Source organism: Asterias rubens, chromosome 11, assembly GCF_902459465.1.
Source record: "Asterias rubens chromosome 11, eAstRub1.3, whole genome shotgun sequence".
Lineage (NCBI taxonomy): Eukaryota > Metazoa > Echinodermata > Asteroidea > Forcipulatida > Asteriidae > Asterias > Asterias rubens.
The window spans coordinates 14,752,267-14,768,762 of NC_047072.1; the positions used below are offsets into that span (position 1 = coordinate 14,752,267).

Genomic DNA, 16,496 nt, shown 5'->3' on the forward strand with positions numbered 1-16,496 from the left:
TATTATGTTACAATCTAAGCTATGAATGAACTAACACACCCTAAACACAATTTCGACAGTCTTTTTGTGTGACAAACCGTCATTGAAAATGGCAAATTAACATTTACAGTCCCATATCCTACTAGTGACCTCTTGCACAATGGGTGCATTCCCTGGGTCGACCCTGCGGTGCTCATTCGGGTGAGCCCCTGACAAGAGCTAATCGAACGATCACACTCGCCCTCTCGTGGTGACGGCATGCACCTCAGGTCACCCCTAAATGACATACTCCACAAGCAGGGCACTGGGGGCTGACCCGGTGAGCCCCGTCAAAGCTATTTGACTGTACCGGGGCAGACCGGGGTCTACCCAGGGAAGCTAAACGAACGCACCCAACGTGGGGTGCACTCACACCAAATCCTGTGTGCCATTTTGGGAGTCGAAATATACACAAAGACAACCAAAAATGATGGTTCATTTAGAAGAATTCCTCTTTGTGTCAAGAGTCTATATCCAATTAGCCTGTTTGAGGTATGGTGGACACTATAAGAGAGCCCTGTTTGGATTGGGTGCATACAGACAAATGAACCCAAACCAATAAGTGAAGCAGTGATGTGTCAACTATACCTCAAAATAGCCCAATGGTAAAGTGAGGGATTCAGAAGGAATGGAGCCAGTAGGCCTTAAATAACAATTGCGTATCAGGCGTTCCAATGTTATCCATGTCCATACAGTTTGGTGTGAATGAGAAGAGGCCACATGCTAAAATACCTAGTCTGTGTGACAAGTGGATCATCTTGTCTATGTATAGCGCCCTCAGTTGGCAGCTCCTACAACTGGATGGTTTCCAGCTAGCTGTACACAGTTCTCACATGTTATGATTTATGTTAATTACACACGGAGAGTTTATGACAACATGGGTTTGAAAAGCCCAGTATATTGTTTCCTAGTGAGTTATTTCTGATAGTATTTAGTTAGAGAAAATACTATTACAGTCTGTAAGGGTTATTTTCTGATGTGTTCCCTGCCATCAACATAGGCAAATGGGAACAAATCTAGCAGTATATACATAATAGAATAATTTAACACTGATTGGGTTATTCACTCCTCTCCAGCCGGCACAGCGTCTTCTAACCTCTTGATAAACTTGACTTTGATTTCTGTCTGGTTGTCTCCCTTGAGGATATCTTGAACAAATCGAACATTGACATCCATCTGGACCTGAAATGTATTAATCAGAACAATCAACAGTCAGTTGGGTAGTTCATACAATTACATTACATAGTAGAGGAGAGGTCACTGAGACTGAGACTGGGTTCAACTGATCAGCTTTGGCTATTATTGTAGCCACTCGCTGCATGGGCATGATTAAAGCATATGAACTAGCCATAGCCATGTTAAGCATGGTATAGAGCATCAAACTCAAGTTCTGAAAAAATCCACAAGACCGCAGGGCTTGTTGCTCAGAATTTTTACTGGACCGGAAGATTTTTTACAATACCAAAATTTTATTAGAAAAAAAAAAAGTTAACACGATTGAACAGCAGGCCATTTTCATCCCTTAGGAGGCTTTTTTTTTTTGCTGTAAAACCCAATCAATAAAGTTCCATATACCTACTTCACGTCATTCTCGCCGCCTCAAAAAAAAATCCAATTTGACATAAAAAAAAACCAAGACCGCCGGAGCCCCGGACTTGTTCGGCATTAAGTTTACTGGACCGAAGCTAAAACCACTGGCCTCAGGCCTGCGGTCCAGCGTGAACATCAAGCCCTGTGATGGATGAGTCACTTGCACCGTCAGGCAAGACGCTTGGCTATAATTGCTTCTCATCTATGGAACGCCACAGAGACAAGTGAACACATCTACAGAGTGCACAGTGCAGCTGTGCCATGTTGCACATAAAAATGCACAACCTATGTAGATAAATGGGTTTGTAGGGTTTGTCAACTCACTGGCAAATCTTACCTTCTTGAGCTTCCAATCGACATAAGAGTTGAAAAGCATTGCTTTTACACACATTAAAAAAACAAAATCTACATCAACTTGGCGGGATGTATTTTCAAAACAGGAAAACAAGATTTGTGATTCCTAGTTTTAATCTTACTGTTTCTAAAGCTCCCCTGATGACTCCACACAGGATATTGGAATAGTTGAGTTGGCTACGTTCTTCTGGTAGTTCTACAAAGTCAGTCAGTGGATTATTATCAAGTACTAGAGAGAACTCATCCCCTGCTGCACTCCAGTTGGATACTGTAGGAGTGATACCCAAGAACATTTTGAAGCCAGACTAAGGAGAAAACAAAACAAGACAAAATTTGTTACACAACTTGGGGTTGAAATGAGTAGTTAAAACAAGAATGGTTGACAAATGCCCAGCTGAGGTTTATATCATTCTTCTTGAGTTAATATTAAGAATCATTTTGGATATAGCGCTTTTTACTCCTGAAGGGCTTCTCAGAGTGCTTTAAACAGAAGTACCCCTTGTCACTACGCCATTTAATCCCTGAACCATCTCAGCTCCCTGGGGACTTATTGCTTAGACGTCTCTTTCAACAGAAGTACCCCTTGTCTCTACGCCATTTAATCCCTGAACCATCTCAGCTCCCTGGGGACTTATTGCTTAGACGTCTCTTTCAACAGAAGTACCCCTTGTCACTACGCCATTTAATCCCTGAACCATCTCAGCTCCCTGGGGACTTATTGCTTAGACGTCTCTTTTCTGGGGTAACCGACAACTATCCACACACCAAATTTGGAGTTGATATGTCCATACACTACAATGGAAGGAATAGGCAATCTCTACAATCTGTATTTACCGTACCTTTGCTATTATATCAGCTGTTTCTCTAAAGTCATTGCACCTTCTCTCCCCTGAACGAGCTAAGAAGTCCTCCACCAGACGAATTCCTATATTATAACCCCTAAATTAAAACATATCAAGAGGAGAGTACTATTAATTATACTATTTTTGTTATTCATTTTGGGGAATAAAACATAAGGCACCCAAAAGTGACTACACAGTAACCTGTAGCACTGAAGAAATATGTGTAGTCAAGATATTGAGGAAATATTCTTTTTTTTTTTTTTTTTTTTTAGATGTGGGAGGAAAACCCAAAGACCTTTTTTGCAAATACCGAACTGTTAAATGAGGTACATGATATCTAGACCAGCATGCACCTCAATCCATGTCTAATGCGCACATACCAAGTATTTACGATAAGGTCTATGCAGTCATGTAGGGACTGAAGACCAACTGCTGAAGACTCAAACCACAAGCAGGGGTCCGGTCCTGGTACGAACCACCGTGTTATCAGCAGCAGTGTGTGGGTTTGAATCCTGGTCACTTAACCTTGCTTTGTAAAAAGTTGGGAAGGTAGTGCATTATGCTCTACCAACCAGGCTCCTAGTAGATGATACCTGTGCATACATCCTTGCAGACAATAGAGAAGGGGATAACCCTGTTTCAGCCCTAAAAGTAGGCGGCAATGGGCCCCTGGTCTAAGTTTTTTAGGTTCGACTGCCCAAATTAGTTTTGTGTAACCCTCACCTTAGAGTGTTCATCTGGCCATGTGATGTTAGGCTTTTTCTTATTAAACTTGTTTAAAAAACACTGGGCACGTTTGGTAATTGTCAAAAACCAGTATTCTCACTTGGTGCATCCTAACATTATGTATAAAATAACAAATCTGTGAAAATTTGGGCTCAATTGGTCATCAAACTTACAAGGAATAATGAGAGAAAACACTGTTGTTGCACAAATTTGTGTGCTTTCAGATACTTAAAAAGAATTCAGGCTTGAGGTCTTTTTCAGATTCAAACCTTTAAAGTGAGAAACTAACTCTTTCTCAAAAACTGAGGGAGTCGTTTCTCACATTGTTCATATATATACCATCAACGGCTAAATTGTTATGCTAATATATATTTTGAGTAATTACCAAACATGTCCAGTGTCTTTAAAACAATATTAGATATGACATTAATTGAGTAATGTTGAAATACTGTACATTTTGTCCAGCTGTTTGTTGACTTCCTCGTCACTTTCATAATCTTTGACCAGCTGAGAGACCAGGGATCCATATGTCAGCGTAAACAGCTCTTGGCTCTAAAAAATAAAAGATTAAAATCAAACACATTTTGAGAAAGGCAAATACAAACAAAGTTTATAAATATCTAAAGAAGTGGTTTACAGCTCAGAGCTTTGAGTTGAAAAGTGTGTCACAGCTAATTCTCGTAAAGTCGCCATGACCAAGAGACTGTAACTAGCACATCATAATGGATGTACGCGGACACACACAAGATGATTATTCAAAAGATTTTTTTTACAGTTCTCATTTAGGTGCAACTCTCAATTGTTCAATTGTTTACAAACTACTTGGCCAATTAACACCTTCTAATCTGTACTTCCAGTGACAACTCCTCGTAGTCAGGCTGACACAATATCAAAATAACCAAAACAAGAGCTGCACAAAGCTTGCAGTGGTAAAGATAATTAAAGGGCACTTCTCTTAACCATGCAGCTAGCAATATATCGACCAATCAGCAAAACCAAACTGTCATGTTGCCGTGGCGGTCATCTTTATGCACACAGTTAATGTATTTTAATTGCACAATCTGGAGGTTGCAAAGTTGCAACCATTATTTGTGGGAGCAGAAATTTAAAATGCGCGCTTATTCTGTAGGCTATTGTTTCTCACAAATAACCTGTGATTGTGCAAATTAATGAAATGCGCTCAACTTATATAGCAAGTGGTGTTTTGGTTTACGATGATTGGTTGTGATGATGCTAGATGTTGTGTACACGGTTGGTTAGTTTGGGTCATTTTTTTTTTATTTATATATTTTGTCCATATGACTTTGAGTGTTATGAAGTGATTCATTACAAATTGAAGATCAAGAGTGTGTTCTAAGAATGAATGTCATAATTTTTTTAAGTGGTAAAAATTGGCAAATCTTAATAAAAACAAAGAAAACACATAATTTATAAACAATGGATCTGGATCAGTACTGCAACATCAGCGTGCGCTGTTGAGATTGTGCGTGAAGAGCATTTCACTGTAAATTATAAAAACTTGGAAACCATCTAACTTTAATTAAACTAAACGCATCAAATTCATACTAATCACACAATACAGTACACACAGCCCAAAGTACACTGCGCTTGACAGTCTAAGTCTTACTTGACACAGACGTAAACCGTCCTTACTCTATGCGTAAACTAAACAAGTGGTGATAAAACTACAACAATTTTTGCAGCATCCATCATTCTGACAGTGACATGTATCATTTAAATGCCACAAATCCTTTCAAGAAATGTCATAAAATTACTATTAAACCACTTATTTTTATTGTTTTTATTTGGCAAATATGATTACCATAATTATTAAAAGCAAGTGGACAGGTTGGTGGCGCTCTTGCATTTTTTCACGGTCTGCATGCAAAAATAATAAAATAATATACGACTACAACTAGAGAGTATGAATCAAGTCTGCGCTTGGTTTAATTAAGCTTTAAAATGTAAACAATTACCACTTTTCTTGGATCACTAGAACGACCGCTTTGTCTTGACATTTTTGTTGCTAGTTGAATTGCCGTCTTATTTCAATTGGAGCTAAATCGAAAATTCACTCGAGGAAAACAACACTACAACACGAATAAGTAGTGCCAGTATATTCCCTAAGTCACAACACAGTCTATACGTTACGAAACAGAAGCTATGACAAGGCACCAGTCTATCTATACTTCATTACTTTGAGAACGATGTCGGATAAAAACCCTGGGAAGGATTACTATTCTGACATTCTAATTTACTTCCTGTTTTCATTTCGGCCCGTGTCGTTGGAATGGTAGTGGTGCATTTCCCGCACCGAAACACCAACATTAAACAAGAATGTCTTCCTTACATATCACATCGTGGACTCCACAGGAGATTGGCAATTGGATTAAAGGTAAATATCACCTTATTTTTTTATTTCTGATATACTTTTCTGGAGCTTTAATTTTTGCAGCGAAGGAACGCACTGTGCTACTTTCTTACTAACTAGCTCCCACGGTCACGGAATTGAAAAATCATCCAGGACAGCTGATTCTGATTGCCGGAGGACGTTCAGTCATGTTCAGTCACTGTGTGCCCGGGCGTTAGAGCGGCATCTACTACTACTACGGTACTACTACTACTAACTAGTACTACCGCATGGTCGGTGTAGATCAGCGGTCTTTCACCACGCACGACACCAAGTTTTTGACCACGACCCAACCAAAGAAAATCTCAGGCACCCAAAACAAACTCAACTGCGACCCACCACCACCACCCACCTTTTAATAGACCATGGAGGTACAATGTAGTTAGAACTTAGACTGCATTTTAGGAATTAATAATGTAGCCTATGATTGTTGGGCTGCATTGGCATGGCTGGCTAGTCTTCCATACATAGAGAACAGAAGAAAAAGCCATGATGGCAGTGTAATCATGGTCACTAAAAATGACTTATTATTCCATTTATTTAGACCGATAAAAATTAAAAGAGAAGGGCAATTCCCCGTGAAGAAGTGGACATGACCTCACAATTTAGAATTGTATTTTTTAAGTAAAATTTGGGCTTATATGGTAGCATATACATCAAATATTCAGGAAAAAATGGTTTCAATGTCATGTCCTTGCAAGAAAGATACAAACAAATAATTTTTGTGCCAACAATGTTTTATCATGAAATTATGTGTAAAAAAGTTGCGCAACTTCAATTTACTACTAAATGGGGAAGATTACAAGGTATCAAATCAATCTAATCATAATTATTTATTCATTGATTGGACCTACACATTGGCTGCAATAGTCAAAATTTGTGTTTGTGATAGATTCAGACCATCAATCTGTGAAGCTTGTACCCCATGAAAGCCTATGTAACGTAACTAACCAAAACTTCTGATTGTTTCCGCCTGTAGAGAAGGCAATCAATTAAAATGTTTATATCTTGAATTTTCCTACTTAATTAAAATAATGAAAGAAAAACCATAACAATTGTAGGCCTACCATGTGGAAAATAGAAGCAGTCAAAAACTGTAACGTAACTATGTAACGTAACTAACCGGAGTGTAACGTAACTAACCGACATTAAGACTATTAAGATGCTGCTAAGTTGACACAAGCATAAGTTTTCAGCCATGTTGTAAAGTTTAAACAAGTTAGGGCAGTATGATACTATTCTTTGGCCCACAATTCAACTTCTAGCATATGTTTTGTTTGCCATGTGCCTCATTTTGTCTGTATGCATATTATGTATGCAAGATCCATGTGCAACACACCTGTCCTACAAGTTCATCTTCTTCACCTTTTGTGGTGAATTTTTTGGGGTTAGTTTGATGACCCTAAAGTTACATGGTGTAATCCATATGAATTTTATTTTAAAGTGTTATCTTAGAGTTGTAGTTGAAAAATACAAGGAGAAAAAGGCAGTGGCCATCAAGACATTTTGTGACATAAGAAACAGCAAGAGAGTTTGCTGTCTAATCATCAACAATATCAGCTTGTGTGTAAGGGGGAAGCAAACTCATATATCTATAAGTTTGTTGCCCTGTGCAAACAGACCATGGGATGTGAATAGTGTGACCAAAAAAAACAAAACATTTTGATGTGCATCTCATAGAGATTTTTTTTAGGACAAAGCACAAAAAATAGTAGGACCGGACAGGTTCAAAAGGTTGAATATTATAATAAGTCTATCCTTTGTACATGGAGAATCAAAGGATTTAGTTCTTAATTAGGGAGGGGGGTACATGTATGTAGTAGAAGGGCAAAGAGGAACTGGTGTTGGTAGGCCGGGGTGGGGTTTGGAAAGGAGGGAGGGTGTGATGAAGAGAGAGAGACTGCCCATTTAAGCATTAAGCTGAAAAGCATTGTGGAGTGGGATAGCTGTACTTCAAGAGCAGCACAAGATTGAAATTCACTGGACTTTCTTCTGCACCTCCCATGGCAAAGGTCATGTGGATGGCATGGGAGGGGCAGTGAAACATCTTATGTAAAATGGCCCACTCAAAATGTTTGTATCTTCTATAGGAGGGACAAAATGATTTTCAGGCTAGATGTGCCAGAAAATGTCAACAATCCGAGCATTTCAAAATTTTTCGGTTGAACTTTAAGATTAGTGTCCATGACCAAGAGTCAAGACAAGGAATTCATTCATCATCCTTTCTATTGTTTTGTTTTCTTTGGTATATATGTAAGAGAGAAATTCACTTGGTTTATTGTGACTTTAAAATTCTGCATGGCTTATGAATGTAAAGGAACAAGTTTATTATGTTACAGACATAAACAATTTGTAATATATGTGACCCGGGTTAATGATATGGCGAGGTAATGGCTTTTTATACCTTTTTTGCAATTGTGACTTTATGGCGTCCGCCATCTTGGAAACGCCCAAATATTCAATGTTGTCAACCTCTTGGGTAAGGTGTTGCATCTGCATTATGACATCTTGCATAAGTAGGGGATCATACTCTGGTCTTTTACAGGATTCAACTTGTTGTTCAGGACGAAGAAGCGATGCCTTCTGTTCTGAAGAAGAGGGTGGCTGACTTGATTGTAGTTGAGGCTTTGGTGGTTGAGACGTCTGTGGCTTCGTTAGTCTAGGATGGAGAGCGGCGTCCATTCGGTTTTCTCTCTCAATGAGTCGAAGTTCAGCTTGGAGGTCGCGGAAGGTCATTTCACGAGGTTTCATAGGTGCTAGTCTCTGTGTTACTCTGTCATCCTTGACACCACGCATGAATTGCTGAGTCAACATTCTGTTTCTGTCTGAAGGAGAAATTGACCTGTTTATGCGTTCTTCAGTTGTTCTGAGGGTAGCTTCCAGTTCTACTGCATAAATGCTAGGGGATTCGTTCTGGCGTTGCGTTCTCTCATAACATTCTGCAAGAGGGTCTCCTCCAGAAAGTATGTCACTGAACTGTGCCTTTAACTCTGCAAAAGCGTCTTTTGGAGTCTGGAGTTCCAATGGTAGATTGAGAATGAGCTTCCTGGCCGAGCCTCCCAGATATCTAACAATTGTAGAAAATTGAAGATGAACTGGTATTGCTGTGGTGTCGATCAGATAGCTTGCGTCTCGTACCCAGTCATCGATGGAGAGTGTCTTTTCTTGGCCAGTAAAAGTCGGTATGTGCTTCACTTGGTGAGACGGCATCAGTTGGAGATGTTGAGAACTTAGTTGAGAAGAAGATTGGCCAACTCTGTGGGATGTTGGGGGCACACCCATGAAGGAGGTAGGACTTCGTCTTGGTGTTGTTGTCCTGGTGGTGAGAGGGTTTCTTTGTTCTGACGGAGATCTATGGAAGGGGCTGTTTGGTCGTTCATGTTGTCTCAGTTGTTCCGTATATGAAGGAGAGCTACGTTGTGGTAGTGACGCAGTAGTGGCAGGTTTAGGGCTGGTTCTGACTTGTTCTTGCTGCTGTTGCTGTGGTTGCTGCTGCATGGTGAAGTTGAAGTTTTGGCTCACTCGTCTCCGAAGTTGAACCAGATCATCTAAGAACTCTTCCGGTAGTGAGGTTGGATGACGTCGTGGTCTTCTTTGTGTAGGAGATGGTGGAGGACGTTGTGGAGTTAGATGAGGAGGGTGGTCACCTCGGAATGTTGTAGGTGATATCATAGGGTATTCGTCATTATTTGAGTTTGCCATGCAAGAAATTGGATGGTCTGAAAATATCAAACTTAGCTCTGAAAACAAGTTAATTTATCAAGTTTCAGAGTACACAGTAACTGAAGTTACTGTACACAAATATCAGTAAATATATCAAGCAAATCTTTGTACAAAACTGCCTCGATCCTAATCAATTAATATCAAGATCAAAAAGAATCGTAAAGGCAATTCAATAAAAAAAACAATATTTACACTCTCCCTACCATCATAATGGTTGCTGGCTTCACTCTAAAATTAGTGTGAGCAATCAAAATAGAATAACCTTGTGTCTATAAAACACTGACTCAAAAATACGCAATTCAGCTTACACGCAACTCAGCATAAAAGGTTTCAATCTGAACGCTGCAATGATTTTTGGAATTGCTCTACACACACTCTGTAATGAACTCAGCACCAATGAAATACAAAGGGATTCAGCACAAATAAAATGCAAAGAGATTTAGCACAAATCCACTAAACAATTTACAACAGGCTAAACGAGTAAATAGCACCAGCTATGAATGTTGTATAAGAAACGGGTGTTGCTTCAAAAAAATAAAGTACAAGTAGGAATTTCAACACCACACTTTGAAGCAAAAATACACAACTATAATCAATAATGGATTGATCACCTTAGAATGAAAAGGTAAGTGCACTTGTTTTGTAAACAAACTATTACGTAACTCAAAAATTCTTGCAGATGTTAAAAGCAGTAGTACATGTTACTAGTATTATGTACTTGCAATGCAAAGAATTCGAAAGAGCTACTGGAATTTGTATTGTGTTTTACTTCAATCCTTCATTTGGATTGCGGTCTTGACGACTTCCGATTTCGACTGGAGATAGCTACTGTCTTGAGGTGTTCTCTGTAATTGTTCAGGTGTGACCCGAGTCAACCATTGTTCGTTGATACTTGACGATTTCCGAATTTCAAGTCGATATAGCTACTGTCTTGAGGAGTCCTTTGTAATTGTTCAGGTGTGACCCGAATCAACCATGGTTCGTCGATTAAGTTCTTGCGTGGTTATTGTTCTTGGAAGTTGTTGCACTTTCAGGTAGCGTTAACTTGAGTTCGGTGGCGTTTCGTGAACATGTTGAGCCATAGTAGAAAATCTGTGCGGTGTGCCTCCGGTGGGTGTAACACCGGGCGATCGGTGTATCGCTGGCGATTGGTGTAGCCCCGGGCTATTGGTGTATCGCCGGGTGCGTGTTGGTGTGTCTGGTTTCGGTACCGTCAAGAGCCAGGACGGTAGAGTCGGTGTCGTCAAGAGCCAGGATTTTACAGTAGAGTCGGTGTCGTCAAGAGCCAGGATATATGGTAGAGTCGTGTATTCATGCAGGAGTCTCAAACAGGTGAAGTTTGCAGAGTTGTTCAAGAAAATGTTTTCCACAGAACCGGATTCTCCACCATTTTGTGACCGGTTTAAATGAAAGATTTTAATGTGGAAACATATCTTAGCTCTCTGGCCTCTGGGCTTTATTCACACAGTCTGTCGGAGAAGAACAAGAAGTTGACAGTTGTTATTCTCCCGACATCAAAGTATAGAATCAATAATATTAATGAGAAACAATAACATTGCAATAAAATAAACGTTAATATATACAGTGCTTATGTCTACGAGTTATTCAAAGAATAAGGCAACTAATAAATCCACAAACGGGGCGGGTATCTCTCAGCCCCGGAATTAAGCAATTAGAAAAAGGCACATCGCTAGAAAATGTACATTAATGTCTAAGCGATTACTAACTAAGGCCATCAAATAACGATTGTAGTTGGATGGCAACATTAAAGAAAGAAATAATACAAAACAGTATTTCCTCTGGCAGGTTCCCGCCAAAACCTTTATGGCGTCCGCCATCTTGGAAACGCCCAAATATTCAATTAAATAAACCTTGTAAACTGTGCAAAATACACCTCAAGAAATATTACTCATCAAGAGCTCAACTATCTCTTTCTAATAACTCAAACTCATGTATAATAAATAAAGAAAGGTTAATGAAACTAAGTTCTGAAAAAGGGCGGAACTCCTGATTGCCGAATCTCAATTCGGAATCTTGCCAAAACAACATTAAAAAGTGGCTATAAATCTAAGCAAAATGTATAAAACAAGTATAAATGCAAGGGATTGTATGATGGTAAATGCAATTTATGATAAAGGGGAAATGTGAAATAAATAAAGAGAAAAGATCATTACCTGCCGGAGAAGAACAAGAAGTTGACAGTTGTTATTCTCCCGACATCAAAGTATAGAATGATCCGAATGGATAAATTTGAAAATAAAGCCACCGCTGGGGGCGCTTGAACCGGGGTTTGAAGTGTGAATAAATGAATATATTAAGTCAACAAAGAAGCATAAAAAATACGTTTTACACACGTTTTTCTGCCCGTCACACAATTATATTACCAAATATTACTTCATTCCATTGTTTTTTTGCTTAATTGATTTGTATTTAGTGTAGTATTGCATACTAGTTACTAATATAGACCAGATTAGAGCTGTGAGTGAAGTACAAAGGGTGTATCACAAATAATATTAGTCACGGACAAAGTGTAACGTAACTAACTAACATAACTAACCATGATTTTGGGGCAATGCCTGGAACTGATAAGAGTTATTTTATTTTTGTCCCTACCAAAACACTTGCAGTACCCTTGTAGTTATAGAAATAGTAAAGTTTGTTTCAGCTGTACCCTGTTTGAGGAAACTTTTTGTGCAAAGTAATGCAATTTTTTTCCATGTCCCTTTTTTGTAACGTAACTAACCAAAATTAAACTGATCATAACAACCGAATAAATGTGTCTAGAAGTTTGTAATTTTTTTGTATATTAGGTCTAGCCATGATGTAGCCATGTTACAAAAATGGAGACTTGATAGGCTTTCATGTTAATATTGGAGACAACAGAGCTTTGCTAAGCAGCTAAATGTGTAACGAAACTAACCATGGAATTGCCCAGAACCATTTCCACACTAAAACACTACACTACAGGCAACAGCCCATTCGGCCACCGAATTTAACCAAAACCTTTTCTTCAAATACGACCCAAGTCCCCCAAAATAGTGTTTTATTTACCCATGACATGATTGTTCTTTTGGGTCGCATTTGAGCAAATAACTTCTTTGCGGTCAGATTCTGCATCTTTAAATTTCCACCATGTATTAATTACTATGGAGCTATAAAAGCTTCTATATTATAAAAGCGCTTAAATTGCATGGGCGCCGCCATGTTGTTTTCACGTTAAGTGGTGCCTGCACCCTGCTAAAATGATGCGTCCTGAGGTCAATTTCGGGGTACCCGTGGGTTGGGGATATGTGTTGTTTGTGACGTCACAGTCAAAGCGCGGATGGTCTAACTTTGTGATTGAGTGCAGGCGTCCTTTGTGATGTCACAGTCACAGCGCGAACGTCCAGTAACTTCTCGCGTACATACAGTAAAGTGCAATGCATGGGATCGAGCTAGGCACGACGACAGGACATGGCGAAGGCTGGTGGGGGTTATTAGAGCATGCTGCTGGACAGGGAGAAGGAAGGGACACGCTGTGTGACACGTCTGTTGGAAGGGGGCGGGGGAACGGCAAAAAATGAAGGGAACATAGTAAAAGGGCTGGAAAAATAATACAGAAAGGGGAAAATGAAAAAGGGACTAATGAGGACATAGGTTGGGGAAAAATAAACTGGACAGAGAAAAATCCACGAAACGGAGAACCACCTGACTGGCGGGACCCGCGCGGAACGGGGAAAGTTATGAGCAGGAAAAAAGTGCAAAGAACAATTCACGGACGGGATGTAGGGAAGGAAGTACGGGTTAGATTTAGGATGAGGACAAGAGGAAGGGGCACAAAGTGGTATGTCTGTGTAATGGGGGACGGGCGGGGGAACGGCAAAAATAAAATGACGGGGAAAATGAACAGGGCTAGGGTAGGGATTCAAAAAATGAAAAGGGACTATCATGATATGGAACATGGAACAGGACAATATTAAACTGAATGGGGGGATCAAGCCCATGAAACGGGAAAGAACCACAAACGGGACACGCGCGAAACTGGAAAATATGAGTTATGGGCAAACAGTGGCAAGCAAAGATTAATGCCAGCCAATGCACGGGATCGCGGGGACGGGAGGCGTGGGTTAGATATAGGACGGGATAAGGGAGGGGCACACGGTGGGACAGGGAAGTGGGGGGAAATGAACGGGGCCGGTGAGGGGGAAAAAAGAAAGGGGACTTGAACACAATACAGGACTGCCCAGCCACTTAAACCCTCCCCTGTACACAACGCTACACTTGCATCATTTTATATGTAGAGCTTTCTAGCGGGTTGCCGCGCTTCGCGCGGCATCCCGCTAGTATAACTAAAGCGCATTGATACGGTTATTGTGAAATGGGCTATATAAGAGTTATTATTTAATATTATTAATGACTAAACCTCCTCCAGTAATCAGCTGTCCCATGCTGGCTGATTTCTCAATCCCGTGAGTTTAGCAGAGCTAGAATAATAATAATAATAATTGTGGCTTCTTGTATAGCGCACATGTCCGTCACTCAGTGACGCTCCTGGCGCTGTAACATACAGTATTTCCTGCAAGATGTGGGACTACGTTTTTTGAATTATGAGACCTAATTCTGATAGCACCATGTAATGTTTTACAAGGTGCTGTGGCGCAATTTGCTGCAGATCGGACCAGGAACACCGGGGCGAACCCCTTCTCTTTTCAATAAGTGCACTGGGTTCTTTTACATGCGTTACATAACACATGGGACCAACGGCTTAACGTCCCATCCGAAGGACGAAGCAATGGTGAAGTGTCTTGCTTAAGGACACAAGTGTCACGGCTGGGGATTCGAACCCACACTCTGCTGATCAGAAACAGTTTGAATTTGGTGCTCTTAACCGCTCTGCCATGACACTTCCTAAAATATGCATTTGATGAAATAGTTGTTGCTTTGGAAGCTCATGCAGTTTGTTTTATGTCATTATTTAGTATTTACGTGCTTCTATCTTCCTTGTTTTATCTATTTGATGGGAAAAGATGATGTTATCATGAAACTATTATAATTCAACTGATGGAGACAAATTTAAAGGGAATTACTCAAAACAAATATTAACTTAAAAACTGACTTGGTAACGAGCATTGGAGAGCTGTTGATAGTATAAAACATTGTGAGAAACAGCTCCCTCTAAAGTAGCATAGATTTTGAGAAAGAGGTAATTTCTCACTAAAATAAGAAAAGACTTCTAGCTAGAAGTCTTTTGTTCCTATCTGAAAGCACACAAATTCGTCCAACAAGGGTGTTTTTTCTTTCATCATTTTCTCCCAACTCCGATGACCAATTGAGCTCAAATTTACACAGGTTTGTTATTTTATGCATATGTTGAGATACACCAAGTGAGAAGACTGGTCTTTGACAATTACTGATAGTGTACCTTCCCTTTAAACACTTTTCATTTTCATTTACATGTGTGTACGATTTTTTGGTGACAAAATTCACTTGTAAGAAAATAATCAATTTTTAACAAGAACTAGAAATTACTTTATTAACGTTGAAATGTAGACGAAAATAACTGCAGAGCATATTATTGAAGTAGGTTCTAACCCCTGAAAACATTAGGTTTAATTGTGCATTAGAAATTACTTTAAAAAAAAACAATTCATATAAAGGTATTCTGGAGAAATAGTGAAATGGCAAAAATAATAAAAGTAAAGACAACCAAAACATAAACCATGATTTTCAATGGTGGCCATGCTTCAACCATTGCTGATGTTGACAAAAAATACTTACCTGTTCTGACGAGAAAATAATTATTTTTCTTTAACAGTTTTGTATTTTTAAAATAAATTTATAAGAATTTAATTAATAGCATGGAGGATCAAAGCTACTCATTAAATAGAAAATATGTTTTCGGAAACAAAACTGTATATGAAAAAGAGAGTGAAAAGTGTAACTGATTATTCTTTCATTTCTAAACAACCTTGATTGAAAAACTGGAAAAACAGCTTTAAAAAAACAATGTAACTGCATAATCAAGGATAAACTGTTTCCATGATTAAACATGTGTTTATCACTCTTCAATCACTGGCAATAAAAACGTTTTGTTAGAAGCCTTGCTGTACAGCAACCTTTGATAGTATGTGGAGAAATATCACTTCGAAGTGATGTGGTTATAATGCAAAAAGTTATCCGTTTTCTGCCCCAAAATTTAAATCTGAGGAGTGTATTCCTAATAGGGATTATTCTTTATTCACCCATGGACATTTTTGCTCCAGACTTCGGCAGTATCTTAAAATGAAACAACGCAACCACCTTTTGAAAATAGAATTCCCCGATTAGCTTTATCTTCATTTAAAACAATGCAGATGTCATCAAACCAAGGAGTTACACCTCTTGCACTTTAAAAGCACAACGTTGATCCTTTGAGCCAAAGTTAATTGGTTCAATTCCAATTTCCTTGAAAGGCCATTCATTTAAAAAAGCCTCATTGTATGCAAATTGTACAATGATAATGAAAAGCTGTCTGACTTTTAAAAATGATTTTTGATTGAGTCGTGTCTTTGTGTCTTGAGGAAGTCTTGTATGTTAACCAACAGTATATAATATGAGTTGACTTTTAAGGATCTAATACATGTTTAGTAAAAGCATGATAACTTCTAACTACCATCAGACACAAATTAATGACTAGTCATGATCACTCATCAACAAGATTCAAGAGCTTTTAAAGCCCTTATATATATAAAAGACAAAATTACTTCCTCTTCTTCCTTGTGTGGTTTCCTGACTTCAGAGTATGAAAATATACTGTGTCACCCCTAATACTGTATTTCTTTGTTTAAAGGAACCTTGGAGACTCTTCATCATAA

The 16,496-nt window shown here is 39.1% G+C and overlaps 2 protein-coding genes across 3 annotated transcripts in view; one reads left to right on the plus strand and one right to left on the minus strand.

Moving 5' to 3' along the window:
* Positions 1-301: 301 nt before the first annotated feature.
* On the minus strand, positions 302-5,655 carry LOC117297067 (trafficking protein particle complex subunit 3-like). The gene is made up of 5 exons (XM_033780196.1): positions 5,507-5,655; positions 3,985-4,082; positions 2,802-2,901; positions 2,085-2,267; positions 302-1,200 (listed from the first exon to the last, which is right to left on the minus strand). The coding sequence occupies exons 1-5, from the start codon at positions 5,546-5,548 to the stop codon at positions 1,081-1,083; spliced, it is 543 nt and encodes a 180-aa protein (XP_033636087.1). The 5' UTR covers positions 5,549-5,655; the 3' UTR covers positions 302-1,080.
* Positions 5,656-5,688: 33 nt separating this feature from the next.
* Positions 5,689-16,496, plus strand: part of LOC117297066 (CNK3/IPCEF1 fusion protein-like) — a 39,298-nt gene continuing 28,490 nt past the window's right edge. For both annotated transcript variants that reach the window (XM_033780194.1, XM_033780195.1), the window contains exon 1: positions 5,689-5,925. In XM_033780194.1, coding sequence (XP_033636085.1) covers positions 5,868-5,925 — 58 coding nt within the window. In that variant the 5' untranslated portion in view covers positions 5,689-5,867. The remainder of the gene's footprint in view (positions 5,926-16,496) is intronic.

Excerpts from the sequence above, each read along its gene's own strand:
- LOC117297067 (XM_033780196.1), bottom strand. The coding sequence starts at position 5,548 with ATGTCAAGACAAAGCGGTCGTTCTAGTGATCCAAGAAAAGTG. Across the intron at positions 2,902-3,984 it reads AACAAACAGCTGGACAAAAT|GGGTTATAATATAGGAATTC; the intron begins GTACAGTATTTC and ends GTTTTAATTTAG. Across the intron at positions 1,201-2,084 it reads TCAGGGGAGCTTTAGAAACA|GTCCAGATGGATGTCAATGT; the intron begins GTAAGATTAAAA and ends AATACATTTCAG.